This window comes from Thamnophis sirtalis, unplaced genomic scaffold (assembly GCF_051295495.1).
Source record: "Thamnophis sirtalis isolate CommonGarterSnake01/CBP01778 unplaced genomic scaffold, rThaSir2_p1.2 scaffold_8, whole genome shotgun sequence".
NCBI classification, from domain to species: Eukaryota; Metazoa; Chordata; class Lepidosauria; order Squamata; family Natricidae; genus Thamnophis; species Thamnophis sirtalis.
In genome coordinates, this window is record NW_028261388.1 from 54,317,052 (window position 1) to 54,337,954 (window position 20,903).

Here is a 20,903-nt window from a genome sequence, read left to right on the forward strand (position 1 = left end):
AGAGAAATAGTGCTGAAACTAAACCTACAGTGTATATGTCTAAAAGATTACAAGAATACTTTTACAGATAAAATCATTTACCGTATATTCCTGATATATGAACTAAAGAATTGGAATATCTGATAATGGATTATTAGTGGTCACTTGTTTTAAAGAATGTTAAATTAGTCTCATTAGACATAAGACTGAAACTAATTCATACGAAGATTTTACTTTGAGTTTATTAGATGCTCCAAAAATTAAGTCCTTGCACTTCTCTGAAACAAACATAATACAGATAGTCCTCAACATATGACCACAATTGAGCCCAAAATCATGTTGTTAACTATGACATTTGTTAAGTGAGTTTTGCCCCATTTTATGATCTTTCTTGCAACAGTTGTTAACTGAATCACTGCAGCTGATAAGTTAGTAAATCGGTTGTTAGATGTATCTAGCTTCCCCATTGATTTTGCTTGTCAAAAGGTTGCAAAAGACAATCACATGACCTTGGGACACAACAATGGTCATATGTATGAACCAGTTGCCATGCATAGGAATTTTGATCACATTATTTTGGGGATGCTATAAAGCTCGTAAGTAAGAAAAACGGTCATAAATCACTTTTTTCAGTGCTATTGTAACTTTGAACTGTTATAAATTGAGGACTGCCTGTAATCTTTACAGACTCTAAGATATCCATACAATTAACATGCAAAGGTGCTACAGCTGGAAGCTGGAATCAGGTTATTACTGGCTGAAAATATAGCGAGACTATATTTTCCTATGTTTGTAGGCCTTCCACAGCTAATCCTGCAGATTCTGAATAGAGCGAGAAATCAGGATGAGATAAACTGTACTATTGCAAAGTTTCTTGAAAAACTCAGTAGCTGCTATCCATGAGATTAGGTTCACTGCAGAATTAACTTGCTAGATATAATTAGGTTGTGGGTGGTTTTAAGGGGGGAGATTTATAGGCAAAGTTTCGAAGTCAGAAAACGTCATTATTCATTCTTACCACAACGAGTTTCATCTTCACCATTAGGGCAATCTTTTATTCCATTACACCATTGAGATGGCAATACACACACTCTGAGTGAACCACATTGTATCTTGGAGCCAAAACAACTATCTGTCACTATAAAGAAATGTAGAAACATGATGAGATCACAAAAATAAATCAGCAAAGCCATTGTTTAAAATGTGTATTCTATTTTAAGGACTATCATAAAAATAGTACCTTAAGCACATTCTAGTATCAGTTCCATTGGATTTTAGATGAGATCTTAACACAGTGAAAAAAGATTAGGAAGTTTTGTCATCTGAATTTTTTTAAAAAAAATTTAATGGAGGTAAGTCATTGTTATTCTCAGAAATAGAATAATTTACATAATTATGCTAAATAATTTCACCAAAAATGTTATTATAGTGCCATTAGAATCAAACTGTTTCTAACTTCAAAATCTATAAAGCAAGATAGGATAATGTAATGGCATAAAAGACTCAACACCACCGCCATACAATTTAAGCAGATCATAATTCTAAAAGGACACACAGTGATAGGTACAGCCATGTCAAAATGTTGTATAATCAAAGCTTTTATGCATTCTTACCAAAATACCAGATGAGAAAAGCAGAAACTCCAGCTCCTATTATTAGTACACTAATTGATAGGAAATACAGTGCCCTTTTGGTTCCTGTAGTTAAAGAGGAAAAAAATGTGCCCATGAAATTTTAAAGGAAGTTTGTTTCTAAACATACCATCAGTTTACTAAACGTCTAATAATGGCTTTAAATTCCATTATTAACTAAATATGAACATGTTTTGAAATAGTTTCAGAAGGATTCCCTAAACTGTGCCTCCATATTGCTACTTGTTACATTAACCATAGCACTCTTTTAGCTGTTTTCTAGTGAACCTGAGCCTGGTTTCCAACAAACAATGGTGTCCATTTACCAGTCTTTCTGGGAGACTTTGTAAGCCATCCAGTGTCACTTTGGATGGTGGGACAGACATCAGATTAATTAATTAATTAATTAATTAATTAATTAAATACATAGACACATACATACATTTACAATGCTGTTAACAAACAGTTATTTTTGTCCTTGGTTAGCTCTCACTGAACCTCTGGAGAAATAACTTTAACATGACGCACTGGCGCTGCTCTTTGTTTGTTCAGATTACTTTGCTACATGCCCTGCCACAACTGCAAACAAATTCTCTACAGTCAACCTGCGTAGAACTCACACCCAAGGTCTTTTTGGAATCTAAACTGGAAAATCTACCCCATAAGCATTTCTTTTCCTTATTAGCAATAAAATAAAATAAATGACATAAATTTATTTCTTTTAATAAGAAAAAAAAATCTTATTAGCCAAGGCAACTTGAAGATCAGGGTCGGCAAACTCATCAATTACTTACTTTGTACTGTTGCAATAGTAGGATCCTAATCATATAAAATATATCTGAAACATACGACTCAACCAAAGTACTCTTAAAACATACCCAAATTGGGCCTAATTTGCATCAAAACATTTTTAAAAAAATAAAAGGGAAGCAAAGCTTACTTGGTGTACATTTTGCAGATTTTGTCTGTAAAACTGGTACTGGGATTGACTGTTGAGTAGAAACTCTTGGAACATAATGAGGCACTGATGAAGGATAATACGTAGGCGTGTAATGAGGATACATATTATAATCTCTGGTAAATCTTGGAGGAACATTTTCTGTTTGGTATGCATAGTTTTCATAATATGGAGCTGGCCTCTAAATAATCACAACAGAAAGACAAACAGAAAATAAGCAGTTGTAAGCTCCTATAACCCAGCAGTTCTACATAAAACCTCTAAACTAAAAACCAGAAGTCCTAAAAGCTGTTGCTTGCAAAAGTTTATTCCTTTAAATAAAAAGTGTTGACCTGTAAAGGTCAGATTCCTTCTGAATTTTGGCTACTACAGACTAACCCAGCATTCCTCCCAAGGTAACTAACTAATACTTGAGAAATCTTTCCCCATAAACAGGTACACCTTTACCAACCACTGCAATAGCATACTTTTGAGACCACTCACTTACCAAGTTAGATGCCATCTTGATTTTCGGCAACTGGATTATGGCAAGTTTGTTATAAACCTATGAAAACAGGAAAAGGTTTTCTATTTTTGTTTTTATTTAAAAATGAAAATTTAAATTACCGAGCCCTTATTTTAGTAAGACTATTCATCAGATTCCAGCACACATACAAAGGTAACCAAATATGTGGCTATTGGGAAAAATACTATTTCTATAAAAGCTCAATGCCTGCCACAAACCCTGGATTAGATTTCATGCAGAGATTTGTCTCTTAACAAACATAAAAATGGAACATTTACTATTTTGCTGATAATGTATGCATACCACTCAGTAACAGAGCTGTTAGACTGTCTCCTAACCGAACATTAAACATTTGAATTGCAATAAAATAGCAATGCAGCAGTTACATAAAGATAGTTTAAAGCAGTGGTAGTCAACCTGGTCCCTACCGCCCACTAGTGGGCGTTCCAGCTTTCATGGTGGGCGGTACGGGTTTTGTCCGATACTGAAGCACATTCCTTTTTCAAATTTAATTGACTTCCCTACTTTATAAATCACCATTACTGTGGAACCGGTGGGCGGTTAGAAAATTTTACTACTAACAGAGATACAAAAGTGGGCGGTAGGTATAAAAAGGTTGACTACCCCTGGTTTAAAGCAAAGAGCAGCTTAACGAATGGAGAAAGGAAAATATTAACTGGCATTAAGGGAAAGAACACAACTGTGTGTCCCTGGGGGAGATCCCATGGGAGGAGAGTTCTGAGAATTTGCCAAGGAACAACTGTGTAATTAAATACTGCACACACTTGCAACTATGTAATTAATTCTGGAGTATCTGGCAGTGGCAAAATTGATCAGAAAAGCAGACAAAAGATACATATTTTGTTATTAGCCTTTGTGTTTAATCTAAATACAGAAATGGCTATATTAAATTGGGAATAATTGCAATGATCAGTGATGGCAGTGAATATTCTTATTTTATCTTGTGGGATAAGCACTAAAATTAAAGGAGGCCCCTTTTTATGTCCAATCAGCTCTTACTCACAGATGTAATTCAATTTCATTAAGCGGCTGAAGCATCAGTATCTTATCTAAGCAACATTTGGCAAAACTTTGCTTCTGTTATAAAATCTGGTGATAAAATATAAATGCTATCCATTGCTGGTGGTTGTATTATTTTTTTTGTACTCGTTTTATGCTTTCCTTTTTTCTGTTTGTTACATAAAGTCTAAAAAAATACATCAACCACTGCATATTAACAAGAGGCCATAAAAATAAAAATGTAGCAACGCAAGAAGCAGATGCAGTTGGTAACAATAGCAACTATGAGCTCAAATCGCAGCCACAGAGATTTCTGCATGAGTGTTCCTTATTAGCAATAGCAATAGCAATAGCAGTTAGACTTATATACCGCTTCATAGGGCTTTCAGCCCTCTCTAAGCAGTTTACAGAGTCAGCATATCTCCCCCAAAGTCTGGGTCCTCATTTCACCTACCTCGGAAGGATGGAAGGCTGAGTCAACCTTGAGCCGGTGAGATTTGAACCGCTGAACTGCAGATAACAGTCAGCTGAAGTGGCCTGCAGTACTGCACCCTAACCACTGCTCCATCCTGGAATGACTAAATTTAAAGGTTCAATATCTTGGATATTTGGGGTCCATTTTTCTTTTCAGACAAAGCCTGGAGTAAGATAGGGGCTCTGAGGAGCATCAGGTTTGGAAACAATAATTGCTGGAAACAATAATTGTAAACTACAATATTTTGAAATGACAACAATAACTAACAATAACAGGAAAGGATAATGTAATCAGTTGTAATGACTATTCAACAAAGCCAAATAAAACAAGCAAATATGGCAGTTACTCAAAGAAACAAGAGAAGATGCTGTGTACTAGTGCTGAATGCTAGGAACCTATGGGCCGAAATGAGAGAACTGGAATGCCTGATCTTAGATGATAGGATCAATGGTGGGCATAACAGAAACCTGATGGATTTGAGAAAATCAGTGGGCATGGTTCTTTCTGGTTATAAACCTTATAGGACAGACAGGAAAGGATGTAGTGGGAGGTCTTGTCTTCTAGGTAAGAGACCAGTGAATCAAGTTATCAGGTAGTCACATATAGAAAACATACTAGGCTTTATTGATAAATGGAATCTACCCTTTTATTTCAAGGCCCTTAAGTTTATGAGGGACTTTATCAAAAGTTTTTTCTTCCTTTTCAGAATCTAAGTAGACAGGTCTACTAGCTTGCCTTTATCTATATGTTTAATTAACACCCCAAAAAACTAATACATTAGTTAGACAGAATTTAGTTAAGCCAAGTTGGGTAAACGTGAACAAGGCCTATATCTCTAAATGTTTAGTAATTTTATCTTTAACAGCAGTTTCCACCATCTTCACCAGAACAGATATTAAGCTGACTGGCTTCCCCATGAGTCTTTTCTTTAAAATTGTAGTTACATTAGCCACCTTCCAGTTCTCAGCTATAGAAGCAGAGTATAGAGCAGAGGGGTCAAACTTGCAGTATCACAGCGACATCATATGATGTATTGAGACTTTTCCCCCCTTTGCTAAACCGGGCATGGGTGTGGGCAGCACATGATGCATCCGGTCCGCGGGCCACAAGTTTGACTGCCCTGGTGTAGAGAATTGAAGATCCACAACCTTAGCTTTAAGTTCATTAATAACACTTGGGGGATGCTATCAGGGCCTGAAGTTTTATATTCTCATGCAGATAACTAGTAAGCAATAGGAAACTAGGAGTAGGAGTAAATGAACATTTCTCATAATGATGGGATGTAACTCCCCTGGGGTTGTGTCCTAATTCCAGTGGTTTTTAATGTATTTATGAATGATCTGGATTTTTGTATGATTAGTAGAATAGCCAAAACTGATGACATAGATTGCTCAGACTGGTAAAAACAGTAAGGGATTCTGAAGAGTTCCAAATGGATTATTTTCATATTAGGAGAACGAACATCAAAATAGAAGATGCCATTCAACATGAACAAATTGTAATGATGCACTTGGCACCAAAAATCCTAATTACTGATACAAACTAATGGGATCAAACCTAACAGTGACTGATGAACAAAGATATCTTAGATTAATGGTAAACTGTTCAATAGCACATAATTCAACCTTAGAATTTACTACAAGATGTATCAGGTTGTTTGGATTAAAAGTTTTTTTAGATCAATTCATGAAAATCAAGAACTGTAATTTGACTGCCTCAAAAGGCCATCTTTTGGGAGATTAGAGGGCCTCCTTGTGTAGTTGATTGGCCAAGTAAAACAGATTGCAGATTAGATGGGATAGAGACCAGATCCAGCAGGACACTGCTTATGGTCTTATGTGGAGCTGGTACAACACTGAAAACATTAGTATTCAGGGAAATGTAGCTTATTTATTTTTACACTCCTATGGCAGAACATATGGTTTATAAGAATTATATAATTCAGCTTTGCTTGCTACAATATGTTGAAAATTTTAAAAAAACCTACAGAACAACTCAATCCCTTCAATGGTACTCTGCAACTTCATAGCACATCTAATAATCCAGAAGTTTGATTCAGATAAATACAGACATATTGAATGTGCTTATTCAGAAGTGTTAGTGTTCAGTGGAACTTATTCAAGATAAGTATGCATAAGATTAATTTCAAATGTATCCAAGAAGAAAACTGCAATAAAATTTGCCTGACAAGCTTGTTCTCCTACCTCCATTTGCTCAAGACTAATTCTCACTTAACTCAATAACAATTCCTTATTTAATGGATTATATGACATATACTACATTGCCCTTTCCTGAAAGTAATTAAAAAAGAAGCAATGTATGTTGTAAGTCTATAAGTTCTTCCTTTCTTATAAATGCATTTTCTACATAATATTGTACACATTGCTCTCAAGTTTCTCTGAATCAGATTTCAAATTGGTGTAATAGGAGTTTCTAAGAGTCTTTGTCATGTCCTGCTAATTCACAAATAATTTGCATGCTGAAAACCAGATCTTTTTAGATACTCTTCTTTTGAGTCAGGCACATGTATTCAGATCAGTAATTTACAGCTTGAACTATATAACCGGAATGTTAAGAACATACAAGGAAGTAGAAATCAATACCAACCCAGTGAAATGATTGACACAAGCAGCACGTCTGAAGGAAAATCAAAATAACATCCTAATACAACTGCAGTGTTGCTATTTTAGGGTCATGTGATGAAATTCATTGACCATACAGATTCCAAGGGCTATTGTTATAATTAGGATAATTCCAGGTAGAGATTTATTGATCTAGTCTGTAATTTCAATACATACCATGTCTCCCCATAAATAAGACAGGGTCTTATTTTCTTTTGACCCCCGAATTAAGAGCTTGGCCTTATTTTTGGAGAGGTCTTATTATTTTTGAGGTGCAGGAGCTGGCGAGCATGGTCACCTCATGGCTGCTGCTGTGTTGCAATATTTTCGAGGAGGGCTTATTTAGGGGGAGGACTTATTTTAACACATGCCCTCAAAAGCCCAATTGGGCTTATTATCCGGGGAGGTCTTATTTTCAGGGAAACAGGGTAACATACTGTTTTTTTCTAGTGAATGTTTTTCAGCATATCTTTTGTCCTTAGACATTTCTCCCCCTACCTTTTAAAAAAATATTTCTGACTCAAAAAAACATTGGAAAGAAATAATGGAAAGGGACTCTGCCATTTACCAGCATGGTAATTCTCCAAACATTCAACAGGCAGAGCCAAATGTGATATTGCACAAGAAGCCAGCAAAGGAAAGATCAAGTATGAAAAGTGGCTATATCTCTTCAAAGACTGTGGAGGAAAAAAGTCCACCCAAACCTCCTTCACCCATGTCTATGGGAAAGCAGGTGGGCTTTCAATCACAACTCAGAGCTGACAGTATGTAGTCCACCCTCTACTTGCTTTACATACAGTCGAAAGAGTTCTATTTTTTACATATCAGGACATAGCAAAAATCATTTGGTCCTTAGCAGTTCTTAAAACTAGATAAATACAACCTCAGATGAACAACAACACATGACATATTATACCATGTCATCATTTATTTTACAAAAAAAGGCTGTTTTTCCCCTTTGTGTAAAGACAGATGCAAAAAATGAGTTAAGTAGTTCTGCTTGTCACCTTCTTGCCACTTTCTCCCAGCAATGGATCAATTGTTTCCTTGACTTTTTTCTTTTTAACATGTTGAAAGAAGCTTTTTTATTTTTTACTTTTGTCACAAGCCTTTGTTCATTGCGTGCCTTAGCTTTCCTCACTTCATCTTTACAGACTCGGGCTATTTGCTGGTTTTCTGCCTTAGTTATTTGCTCCTCTTTCCACTTTTTATATTTGTCCTTTTTGTCTTTCAATCTGTCAGAGAGTTCTTTATGCAGCCATGCTGGTTTGTTTTGAAAGCTGTTATTTTTTTCTTCATTGGTATTGTGCTAGACTGGGCTTTTATAATCTTACTTTTCAAAAATTCCCAAGCTTCTTAAGTTGTATTCCCCTTGAGAATTCTCATCCATGGAATCCTTCCCAAGCTCTAAGTTTATTGAAATTAGCTCTCTTAAAGTCCAAGACTCTAATTTGACTTTGTTTTTCTACTTGTGCTTGCATAATGTTGAATTACAATATTGCATGATTTAGTTTAGTTTAGTTTATTTGGATTTATAGGCCGCCCTTTTCCCTGAGGGGACTCAGGGCGGCTTACAATCATTAGGGGGGGGTGAAATTCAAAACAAACAATATGGGCACAAAATAAGTAAAATAATAAAAACACAACTTGCATTCAACATTCACACTCGGGTGGGGCAAATCGAAGACTTATCCCCAGGCCTGTTGGGATAGCCAGGTCTTAAGGGCTGCGTGGAAGGCCTGGACGGTGGTGAGGGTGCGTATCTCAACGGGGAGATCGTTCCACAGGGTCGGAGCTGCAACAGAAAAGGCTCTCCTCCGTGTAGTCGCCAGTCGGCATTGACTGGCAGATGGAATTCGGAGGAGGCCCAGTCTGTGCGATCTTATCGGTCGAAGGGAGGTAATCGGCAGAAGGCGGTCTCTCAAGTATGATCACTTGTCCCCAAGGTTTCTATAGCTTCAACACCTTCTATCATTTCATCTCTGTTAATGAGAATTAAGTCCAATATGGCTGATCTCATTTCCTTCTCTACTTTTTGGGAAACAAAGTTGTCTGCTAGGTTTATTAAGAACCTGTTGAATCTTCCAGTTAGTGCAGAGTTTGTTTCCCAGTTGATGTCAGGGTAGTTAAAATCCCCCATTACTATTGTGATGGGCTTTCTACATACCTTAGTTAGTTGACTGGTAAAAAGTTCATCTATTTCCTCTGTTTCGTTGGGTGGCCTATAGTATAGACCTATGACAATGTCATTTCCCTCTCTTTAATATTGACCCAAATGCATTCAAGATAATTTTCATTATTGTTGTGCTCTATTTTTGTAGAGATGTAGTTATTTCTTATATATAGTGCAACTCACCTCCTCTTTTATTTGATCTATTTCTTTTAAATAATTTTAATCCCTCTAGTTCTTTGTTCCATTTATGGGTTTCATCCCACCAAGTTTCCGTAATGGCAACAACATCATATCTGCCCTCATTTACTTGAATTTGGATTTCACCCTGTTTATTCCTCATACTCTGTGCATTGGTGTATTGACATTTGAGTCCATTTCGATTGACCCTGGATTTACATAATCTGTGTTGTGCCTGATTGCCCTTACTTTCTTGCCACTTTTATACCTTTACACCTTAATACTTTGACTATCTTCTAGAGATAGTTCACCTTGCTGATGATCAATTAATCACCTGACTGCTGCTTAGCCTTTCACACATATGGAAACAGTAATGATGTAGTTACTTTTTTACACATGGCTTCTCCATTTTGGCTTCCTTTGTGTAAAATAAATGACGACATAGTTTAATATGTCATGTGTGGTTGTATTTACCTACTTTTAAGAACTGCTAAGGACCAGATGGTTTTTACTATGTCCTGATACAAAAAAACCATAGAACTCAGAGGGTATACTTACTTTTTCACATGACTATAAGCACAACACAGCATAGAGGAGACCCAGAGATGCAATGTATTATTTTAATACACACACACGCACACACACACGCACAAAAACATAGAGGTCTCCTACAAAAAAAGTCACTCTGCAATTTTTCTTATATTTGATTAAATGTAGATTATGAGCAAATACATATCTTGAGCCAAAGGCTAACAACAGATACCATGTTACCTGACTATTCATGCTGTAATGGATTCTATTTGGGCTGAGGATGCCATAACATATAAAGATAAATCCCTTTTCTAACACTAATTACAGTAATACTATCCTAAGCCTTAGACTACAGCACTCAAAGCTACCTTTGAAGAATTTCTGACCTATCAACACTACCTCTTATTTATCTGAGACAGTAGTATTAGTATTAGTATTTATTAAACTTGTATGCCGCCCTATTCCCAGAACAAACACATGGGGAAGGGGCAATACAAAAACGAACAAGACAAACAGAATACAGAGACAGATTAAAAATACAACAAACACAGCAATTCAAGTAGGGCCAGGAACTCAACAGCCCCAGGCCTGCCGGAACAGCCAGGTCTTGACAGCTATGCGGAAAGCCTGAAGGGTGGTGAGGGTCCGAATCTCCATGGGGAGATCATTCCAGAGGGCCGGAGCAGCCACAGAAAAGGCCCTCCCCTGGGTGGTCGACAGTCGACACTGGCTAGCTGATGGTATCCGGAGGAGGCCTAATCTGTGGGATCTAATTGGTCATAGGGAGGTAATTGGCAGGAGGCGGTCCCTCAAGTACACAGGTCCGATACCATGTAGGGCTTTAAAAGTAACAACTAGCACCTTGAAACGCGTCCGGAGTCCAATAGGCAGCCAGTGCAGCTCGTGGAGGATAGGTGTAACGTGGGTGTACCAAGGTGCACCCACAATCGCTCGCGTGGCTGCATTCTGGACAAGCTGAAGTCTCCGAATGCTCTTCAAGGGCTGCCCCATGTAGAGCGCATTACAGTGTTATATCATAAATTCTTCAAATGGGTCAAACGGCTTTCAGCTCTTCCAGTAGATCAAGACAAAAAGCAAATACAAGGATTACAGGAATCCTCATCTATTGTTGTAGGATGCAATAACAGTATCTTGAAAACCTGTCCTAATTTCTCTCTGCTCATTTGCTCCTAACAGAATTGTTCTTTTTCTTCTCTCAATGGTTCATCTACCCATATCTCAAAGTTATCCCTAAATTTATTTAATATTAGTCACATATTTCATTTGGGCATGAGGAACAATTTACATTGGACTACACAGCTCCTGTACCATAACGGAAAGCATACATTCCTGCTAAAAAAAAATAGAAATCATTTTCACATTTTAAAATAGCTTTCCATATTCAGTATCCAAATATACAATTTGCAGGTTTGAGCCAAATTAGGCTCAAACCTGCAGGTAGAAGACGACTCAGGGTAAATGAAAAGGGTAAAGCAATATTTCACTACTCCAGAACGGCTGTCATTGTGTTTCACTTTGTTTCAAGAGGTGGAACTCCGGTATCTTTTTTCTTTTACTAGTTTAAAAAAAATCATGTTTAGGATTAAAAATTGTGCCATATGGCAGAGTAAGCTGCTGTCATCCAGTGCAAGTATACTGCAATCAGATTTATTTAATCTTTGAAGAATTTTGGAAGGAAAGGACAAAAAATGAAAAACCAATTCATAGGACATTATTTGAAAGGACAAGATCAAGATTGTTTAAAGTAAAAAGAAAGTGTACAAAGTTGATTTACTTGATAGGGTAATCTGGTAATCATTTTGGACTTTTGGTGATCAGGACTGAAACAAGGCTTTATGAATTTGTTATAGATAATGGGATATGGGAAGAGAAAGTGTTAAGTTACTAAAATAGTTTGTATTTGTGATGAAGGGAGTAGTTATTTCTTTATATATTTATTTTCTTTTTCCTTACTATATTTTTATTCTGCACTTATTTCTTTTTTACTTTATATTAGTTTTTATCTTTTTAAATGACGTTGCAATTTATACTAAAGTTACTATTAGTATAGTATCAAATGAGTCAGGTACGTTTTGGATTTAGGAAAAGTATTTTCTTAAGTCAGTCCGGGCTTGTTGGGGTTACATTTGGTTACTGCTCTTGAGCCAAGAATTGGGGAAGTCATATACAGTTCAGCTTTGTAATATTGAGGGAAGAAGTGTGAACCTTCTCATCAGCATCAAATAAGAAAATGTAAATAATTGCAGATGCTTTGGGCATTGTTCTTTGTCAGGGTTCAGAACTTTGTTATGTCAAGTTGTTTTGTAGCCCACTGTCAGTATCATTAAAAATGCATTTGCTCTATACGTACCTTAAAGGCTATCCACTTGGAAAGGTATTCCCCCTCCATTCCTAGCCCCCCCCCCAAAATGTCTAAATATAGAAATACAGGAAGATAAGAGCCTTAGTTTGCCAATACATCCACTTAATTAGAAGTTTCTTATATTTTATGTTAGGGTTACATAAAATAATTAAATTACCTATACTACTACCATACTAAGACCAAAATTCCAACTCTGCTTCTCAGGTAAGATATCAATTGAGGCCTCGTGGTTCAAAATAGTTTTTTTTTTTTTAAAAAAATTAAATTTTCAGACAAACACAGACACACAAGACATATAACATAAAAACCTCTTCAATTATACACAGTGTGTCGATTGGTTACAAAGTCTTTCTGTGTCCTTTCCTTGGTCCTCACTTGAATTTTATCAAAATTCACATATTGACAATCAAGATATCTTTGTATACATTGTTATTATGCTTCCACCTATTCTAAGTCATTCAATCATTTTTGCATTGATAACATTCTCTAATAGTTTCCAATTCTATGTATTTTTCCCATTATTAGTATCATCAATCTAATATACATGTATACAAATTGTTATAATTATTTAACATCCATTATGCCCAGCTATTATTACATCCTTTCAACATAAGGCATATTAAATTTAAAGTAAGTTTATATTATAACATTTTATTACATTATCCTGAAATCATTCAATGGTATTATATCTTTATAATCTATTCTATTTAGAATTGTTTATCTTTTATAAAAAGGCTTTTCAACATCATCTCCATGATCCTCACTTACAGTTTGTATAAGATTTCATATTATCAATCTAGTATATATATAGGTGAAACTTAAAAAATTAGAATATTGTGGAAAAGTTCATTTATTTCAGTAATGCAACTTAAAAAGTGAAACTAATATATGAGATAAGACTCATTACATGCAAAGCAAGATAGTTCAAGCCGTGATTTGTCATTATTGTGATGATTATGGCATACACCTCATGAAAACCCCAAATCTATCATTTCAGAAAATTAGAATATTACCTGCAAACAATAAAACAAGGATTGTACATAGAACAATATCCGACCTCTGATAAGCATGCATATGTACTCAGTACTTGGTTTGGGGCGCTTTTGCAGCAATTACTGCTTAATGCGGCGTGGCATGGAAGCTATCAGCCTGTGGCGCTGCTGAGGTATTATGGAAGACCAGGATGCTTCAATAGCAACCTTCAGCTCTTCTGCATTGTTCGGTCTCATGTCTCTCATCTTTCTCTTGGCAATGCCCCATAGATTCTCTATGGGGTTCAGGTCAGGCGAGTTTGCTGGCCAATCAAGCACAGTAACTGAACAGTCATTGAACCAGGTTTTGATGCTTTTGGCAGTGTGGGCAGCTGAAAAATGAAGTCAGCATCTGCAGAAGGAAGCATGAAGTGCTCCAAAATCTCCTGGGAGATGGCTGCGTTTACCCTGGTCTTAATGAAGCACAGTGGTCCAAGGTCCTGTTGCTCAGTGGTCCAAAGTCCTCTTTTCTGATGAGAGCAACTTTTGCATCTCATTTGGAAATCAAGGACCCAGAGTATGGAGGAAGAATCGAGAGGCCAATCAAGCACAGTAATCCCATGGTCATTGAACCAGTTTTTGGTGCTTTTGGCAAAAGTTGCTCTCATCAGAAAAGAGGACTTTGGACCAAGTTTTCTTGATAAGTGTTATGTGGACTTCTCTTAAGAACTTATTGTTCATTGCATTTCTTCTAAGAATTCGAAACCCTTTATCTGCTCTTTTTATCAGCTTCACTTTTGTTATCATTAGTGCTTTTGCCGAGATTTCTCTCATTATTTCTGCCAAATTTTTTCTCCTTTCTTCATCTATTTTCTGACATCCGAAATGAAGATCTGGTTCATTAATTTCTCCTTTGCGTATTTCACACTTGTCATTTCCCTCCACTCTCAGTTTGTTGTCAGTGTCAACAATTTTCTTATCACTTTCATACCGAAAATATGACAGGGTCTTATATTTTTTTGACCCATGAAATATGGCCTTGGGCTTATTAAAGGGGAGGGATTATTGTTTTTGGGTTGCTGGGCAGCTGCTCCCTTGCGACCAGGCTCCCGAAGAGCCAGGCACAGCCTCAGGGTCGAATGGCTGTGTTGCGTTGTCGCAGCAACACAGCAGCCATGAGGTGACCACACTCACGAGCAGCCACCTGGCAGCCCCCCTTTCCAGCCGGGCACAGCGCCACTGACCGATCTAGCGGTACCCGGAAGGCACCAAGCAATGCGAGCGCCTGTTCGCCGCCCTCCGCCTCCCACGGCTCGACGCCTTCGGAATGCCCCTAGGTGAATGAATGGGGCTCTGCATGGCTGGAGAGGGTGGTTGCGCAAGCAGCTTTTCTGCTCCCTGCTCACGCGACTCACAGGTTCACAATGCCCTTGGCTAACTCTACAGTACCTGCAGAGCCAGGGCATCTCTGCTGCTGGCGCTGCCTGCCGCTTGGGTTTTTTTTTCGGCTTTCAAAGCACTGAGGATGGATGCCACTCTGGGAGGACACTCTATAGTTGTGGGCTGCAGAGCGTACAACCATAGAGCATACTCCCAGAATGGCATCTGTCCTCCGTTGCAGCTTCCAAAGCACGGAAGTAGGATATCGCTCTGGGAGTACGCTCTATGGTTGTACGCTATCATAGAGCATATTCCCAAAGCGGCATGCATCCTCCATGCTTTGAAAGCTGAAAAAAAAACACCAAGTGGGGTTTATTTATTTTCTTCTGTCTTCAATTTTATTTTAAATTCCAATTCTTTTGGGTTTTCCCTTCTCTAATAATAAAAAATTTCTCACCAATTCAACACACTCCTGTACTGCTTTTGTTTCAGAGGCTTGTCCCAACCTAGCCATTTTGGTTGCTTCTCTTGTAGCTGGCAAAAAGAGCATTCTCCTGAATCAATCAGGGGCGTTGCAATGCCCCTGAGATCAGTAGGACATGCTCTTCTCTATCACTGTTCCTTCAGAACAGTGAAGGACGTCCAGAAACAGAGATATCGACAGCAATCCTGGAGATCCAAGATTGCATATTGTGTCGTTGCGATGTCAAGCCTCGCCTCCAAAATAGTTTTTAAACTATTAATTATTTTTTTAAGCTTTAATTCTAGTTGCAAGGTTAGGAAGAAAAGTTGCCTACTTTAGTACTAGGTTACAGGATACTTTTGAACATTACCCTAGACAAACAGAAAGGGTGCATGTTTGGAAAAAATGCTATCTATATGTATTAGATGTTAGATGTAAGCAATTTATAATCAGACTATTGGCCAGCATCTGGGGGGGCGGGGGGGAATCATTAGATGTATTAACAAAGGAATGTCTAAAGATGATCATAAATATGGAAACATCCTAAACAATAGGGATGAGTTACGTTCTTAAAAAAAAAGAGCAGTAAATTGCATTCTGACTTGGTTTTGAGTCATTCACCTGCCAGCATGTACATAAGGCCTGTTAATATTCCCCTTTTACTTTACTCAGACATTTGGATTGAGGAAAACAATTCAATACTCTGCAACGTATATTTCTCTTTACTTCCCTTTCCTGGCAGTTAGTAACTTCTTACTAGATATATTTCAGAACCGGACCAAACGCAATACATTTTTCCGCATAAGGAACGAACATGTGTTAGTCAACTGAACAAGCAGCTGAAGCTGGCTTCAGCGCTGGCAATGGACTTGTATATCCTGCTGTAGCTGACAGCAGTAGTTTAACTGCATGAACTGCATAGATTATATGTGTGTAGCTCTAGTATTGTTCCCCAGTAATTGCTGCTCAAGACACTCATCTCACTCAGTCTAACATCAGAATCCAACATATTCCAGTTTTTACAGCTTTTTCTTATGGCACATTTTCCCCCCTCAGTACCAAGTAGATTCTAGGGACATGGAAAAAAGATACTTTCATGTCCTAATGTTTCCTAGAATGGGTCAATTTGAATAACTGGGGGAGGCAGAAGCAGTGGGTAGCAATTGAACGTTTTCAGGCCAAGATATTCTTCTGGAAACACAAATCATCATTCTTGAAGCACATGGATTAGCCTCTTCTACCCTCTTGCACATTCCTAATGAATATACCGTATACTATATAATTTAACTATGTTTACTTAGCAATAGGTTACTCCCATGTAAAGTGGACATAAGATCAAGTCTCAGGTGTCAGTTAAGACTGACACTTGAAATTTAATTTTATGTATACTTTACACTGAAACATGTCCACACTGAAATTTGCTTTTCAATTTATCTGTATAAATAATATTGGGAGACATATTTATCACAAATATAAATTTTTATAGGGCATTGGGTTTTTAGCTTTTAAAAAACAATGTAAAATACCAGTTAGGTTCTCCTTGAACTACACACAGTGATTTTTGTACTCATATTATTTCTGAACTGCACAGAGACTCATAAAGCACACCCAGGTGACATGGCAAATTTATACAGGACTTCTTCCTCCTTGGTCAGTATTTGAACTTCCTTCACAATGGCCTGCACTCATATTCCCTTTCCCTTTTCTTGAAAAACTCACCAACATTTTTCTGGAAGATTATCTGATCTTTAAGACATCGTAAGAAAAGAGTCCATCTTCTGACCAACACATTTTTAAAGGCTCAAGCTTCTGTAAACAACTGCTCACAACTACAACTGTTGATGAAGTTTAGACCTTTCAAGAAAAAAATAGTTTGTAGGCAGTCTTCTGATGTTTGATCTTTCAGAACCAGTTTTAAGAACAGTACATTGGGGACATGCTAGGAAAATTAAAACAGCTTCTTTCCTCCATTTATCTAACTCCAGTAGATCAGAATCCTTTTTCACAAGAAACAATGCCTGAAGCCAGTTCAGTGTTAACAATTATCTCCAAAGGGAGATAAGATAAAAGTAGTTGACTATCTCAGATATAGGATCTTTCAACTAGCATACAGTTGATGGTTGTTCCCCTTAAATTAGCATTTACTAGGTGATGTTGGAAGGACTTCACATACCAATGCCACTTTAAAGTAAACCAAGTAAAATACATGGACCTTATGGGAATGGTGGGAAGTGGGGGAAATACATAGCTTTGCTAACACTATTTAGTATATTTGATAAGTACTAAAACAATTGTGCAGTCACAGTCTGTTGCTCAGCAGTATATATAGAAGATTCTGGAGCGAGCACAGAAACACAAATTATTTTCTACCTGTACAACAGTAATTCACGAAACAGTTGGAAATCCCAGCTTGCTTAAAAACAGCAAGCTGAGATTTTTACTTTCTAAAATTAATGAAGATTCCCTAACCTTTCCCCCCAGGCAAGCTTAAATGGCAGGTCTTCTCTTTATCAAATGTGGTTGGCTTCTTAAGTATGATATTGCTAAGGAAGTGCCACATTCACAACAAAAGAACAATAAAGTAGGAAGAGAACTAGTAAGATATAATATATCACTCTCCAGTTCTCATAACTGTGACGCAGTAGTCCATATTCAGGGGCATTTCAAGCAGATACCAATAAGCAATGGTATATTCTTCAAACATTACATATGTCAATGCAAAACTCAATTTTCACAAACTCACTTGGCTCTAATTTCCAAGTATTTTAGAGAAACACTACCGGTAGTGAGAGGAAGGTGGATGATCTTAGCAGAGACTTGCCTTTTAATTTATTTTAAAAACACTTTCTTTGAGTAAGCTGATTAATGAACTTGGGCCAAATACTAAAATACAGCCTGAAAAACCTCCAAAACTTGGTTTCAACATGCAATTCAGCCCTGAGAATATTTCCCACTTCCACAAATCAGGGAGAGAGGTTTTTTCCCAACCCGATCCATGATTCGGATACATTTAAAAAAATTAAATTTATTCACATAAAAGAATGGAAAATTGCAATTTATATTATGAATAGTCCTGTCTTCAGACTCTTGTTTATTTTAGTTGCATGAAATTCTAAAAATAAAATATAAACAAACAAAAAGTAATGCATGGAATTTTTTAAATAAAAATTATAATATGCATATAAATTCAATCAATATTTGTATTGAAAACCCACCCTTTTTTGTGGCTCAAAAATCATTGTTTAAAACCAGTAGTTTCAATCTGCGTCCCACTACTGGCTGGGACATAGAAACAATTTAAATACAAATAGTTTGTAGAATGAAACTTACACAACTTTTTGAAGAAACATAAAATTATGGTTAGAAAACAAATATGCTAGTGCCAGCAGAGTCCAGTTCACTGGCTAGGGTTAAGGGGAACCGAGGCTCTATGCCCCCAAAGAACCCTGATTCATCTTTAGTTAGCAACTAGCTAAGTTTGCATGAAATATGCAGAGCCAAAAAAGATGTAAGCACATTTTTAGCCTGGTATGCTGTGGAAAGTAAATCTCTGTAGTTAGTGTACTGCTTAAGGTATCACCAGTATGCTGCTCTAAAAAGAAGACAGAAATCATTGTCCCTTCAGATGAAGATACTGAATAATGGAAACTACTGAGGAAGTTCACATTTGAACAGATTAGTCCAGTTCACTTCGTCTATCCTATAGTGGAGAATACTACAGCACACTTTCAGCTCCTGCCAAACAAGTACTGTAGAGTATATACAAGGCTGGTTCCAAACCATTCAAAGAAAAACAACAGGTGCTTGCACTGTAGTCTCTGAATGTTTTATGACTACCAAAGAGAGGGAAGGGGGCGGATATTTTAATTACATGGTTAAAAAAAAAACGACACTAGTATCATTCTCCTTAAATTAAGTAAATCAGAAAGCGACTTGTGCTAACTTCATCTCGCCAATTTCATTTCTCTCGCCAAGGCAAGTGCAGTCTTGGATAGAAGCGAATGACTAGACAAAACAATTTCCTTTATAAAAGAGTAGTTTGAGGGCTGAAGAATGTCCGTGTCCCGAAGACAACAGAAAGCGAGATCACCGACTGGACTCCTTGGCATCCCCAGCTTTCCGGCAAAAAAGGGAAAGCTGGAAAAGGGATGAAAGTCAGGCGGGAAGGAAGAGAAAAGCGCGCCGCCGTCGCCTCTCTCCAGCCAAGCAGGCCCTCTTTCCTAAACCGAGCCCAGGACTTACCTAAGAGCAAGGGATGCGCGGCGCGGAGGGGTTCTCCAGAAGCCTTCGCTGCGCGTCCCCGACTCCCCGTCGCTCACTTTCAGCCGGCCGCCGGCAGATGCGCACGCTCTCCTTCCAGGGGGAGCGAATGCGCTACCCGGGCGCCACCCGCACCGAGTAGCGCCCTTTCCGGAGGTGCGAGGAAACGCGGCGCAAGTCGCTGCCGAGTGAAATCAGATAGCGCCAGGTTGTTCCGCTAGGCTTCGGGAGCGCTTGTGTTGCGGCTGTGCAAAAGGCCCTCCCCTTTAACGCTTAACATTGCCAGGCGGGCCCAACCTGCTATTATTCACCTTTAGAAAAAGAGAGAAGTGCCGGGAACGCAGCGCTCGCTGGACAGATTCAGAGTACTCGCGGGCGGAGTTTCAAACTGCAACACAATGCACGCCTTACCTGGAAGTAAACTCCGTTAAAGGCAGGCAGGTAGGGCTTACTTCTGAGTAGACGTAACCAAACATCGTGCCGAAACTAGCTACCCAGCGATTTGCTTTCCAGTAAGCGTAGTTTCTACAAACAAGGAAACAGGCAGGGAATCTAAGCAGGAAGAACAGCTTATTAAATCATTATATTGCCTTTGTTAATCAGCTGACTGGTGTAGGAACACAGGTGGTGCTCGACTTACAACAGTTCATTTAGTGACCGTTCAAAGTTACAACAGCACGGAAAAATGACTTATGACCGTTTTTTCACACTTGGCAAGACCATTGCAGCATTCCCATGGTCACATGATCAAAATTCAGATAGCAGCAGTTAGCAATAGCAGTTAGACTTATATACCGCTTCATAGGGCTTTCAGCCCTCTCTAAGCGGTTTACAGAGTCAGCATATTGCCCCCACAGTCTGGGTCCTCATTTCACCCACCTCGGAAGGATGGAAGGCTGAGTCAACCAACTGCAGATAACAGTCAGCTGAAGTGGCCTGCAGTACTGCACCCTAACCACTGCACCACCTCGGCTCTTGTCTGGCAACTGGTTGGTTTTTATGATGGTTCCAGCTTCCCAGGGTCATGGGATCACCTTTTGCGATCTTCTGACAAGCAAAGTCAATGGGGAATCCAGATTTACTTAAGAAATGCAATGATTCACTTAACAATGGTGGCAGTTGTAAAAGGAGGCAAACTCATTTAACTAATGGTTCACTTAGCAACATAAATTTGGGGCTCAATTGTGGTCATATCTCAAGATCTATCTGTAGTTGGTTATCATCAGCAAATTCTGGGAATAATCTTTAATAAAGTAGTTGTCACAATATCTTTATAATTGGTTTCTCTCTGACCCTTCTTCAATTTATAATTCTTCTTGGAAATCTATGTAACATATCAACAACAGAGTTATCTGCCCAAATTTACACGGAAGGGT

The 20,903-nt window shown here is 38.0% G+C and overlaps 1 protein-coding gene across 2 annotated transcripts in view; it reads right to left on the bottom strand.

The window, feature by feature from the left end:
* Positions 1-19,960, bottom strand: part of TMPRSS2 (transmembrane serine protease 2) — a 33,735-nt gene extending 13,775 nt beyond the window's left edge. Inside the window, exons 1-5 of one of the 2 annotated variants that reach the window (XM_087721686.1) lie at positions 19,939-19,960; positions 3,056-3,112; positions 2,551-2,749; positions 1,593-1,676; positions 998-1,117 (exon numbers count right to left, since the gene is read on the bottom strand). In XM_087721686.1, the coding sequence (XP_087577812.1) occupies positions 998-1,117; positions 1,593-1,676; positions 2,551-2,749; positions 3,056-3,070 (418 nt within the window). In that variant the 5' untranslated portion in view covers positions 3,071-3,112; positions 19,939-19,960. Of the gene's footprint in view, positions 1-997; positions 1,118-1,592; positions 1,677-2,550; positions 2,750-3,055; positions 3,113-19,509; positions 19,828-19,938 lie in introns of those variants that run through there. The other variant, XM_087721685.1, reaches the window with a different exon arrangement.
* Positions 19,961-20,903: the final 943 nt, after the last annotated feature.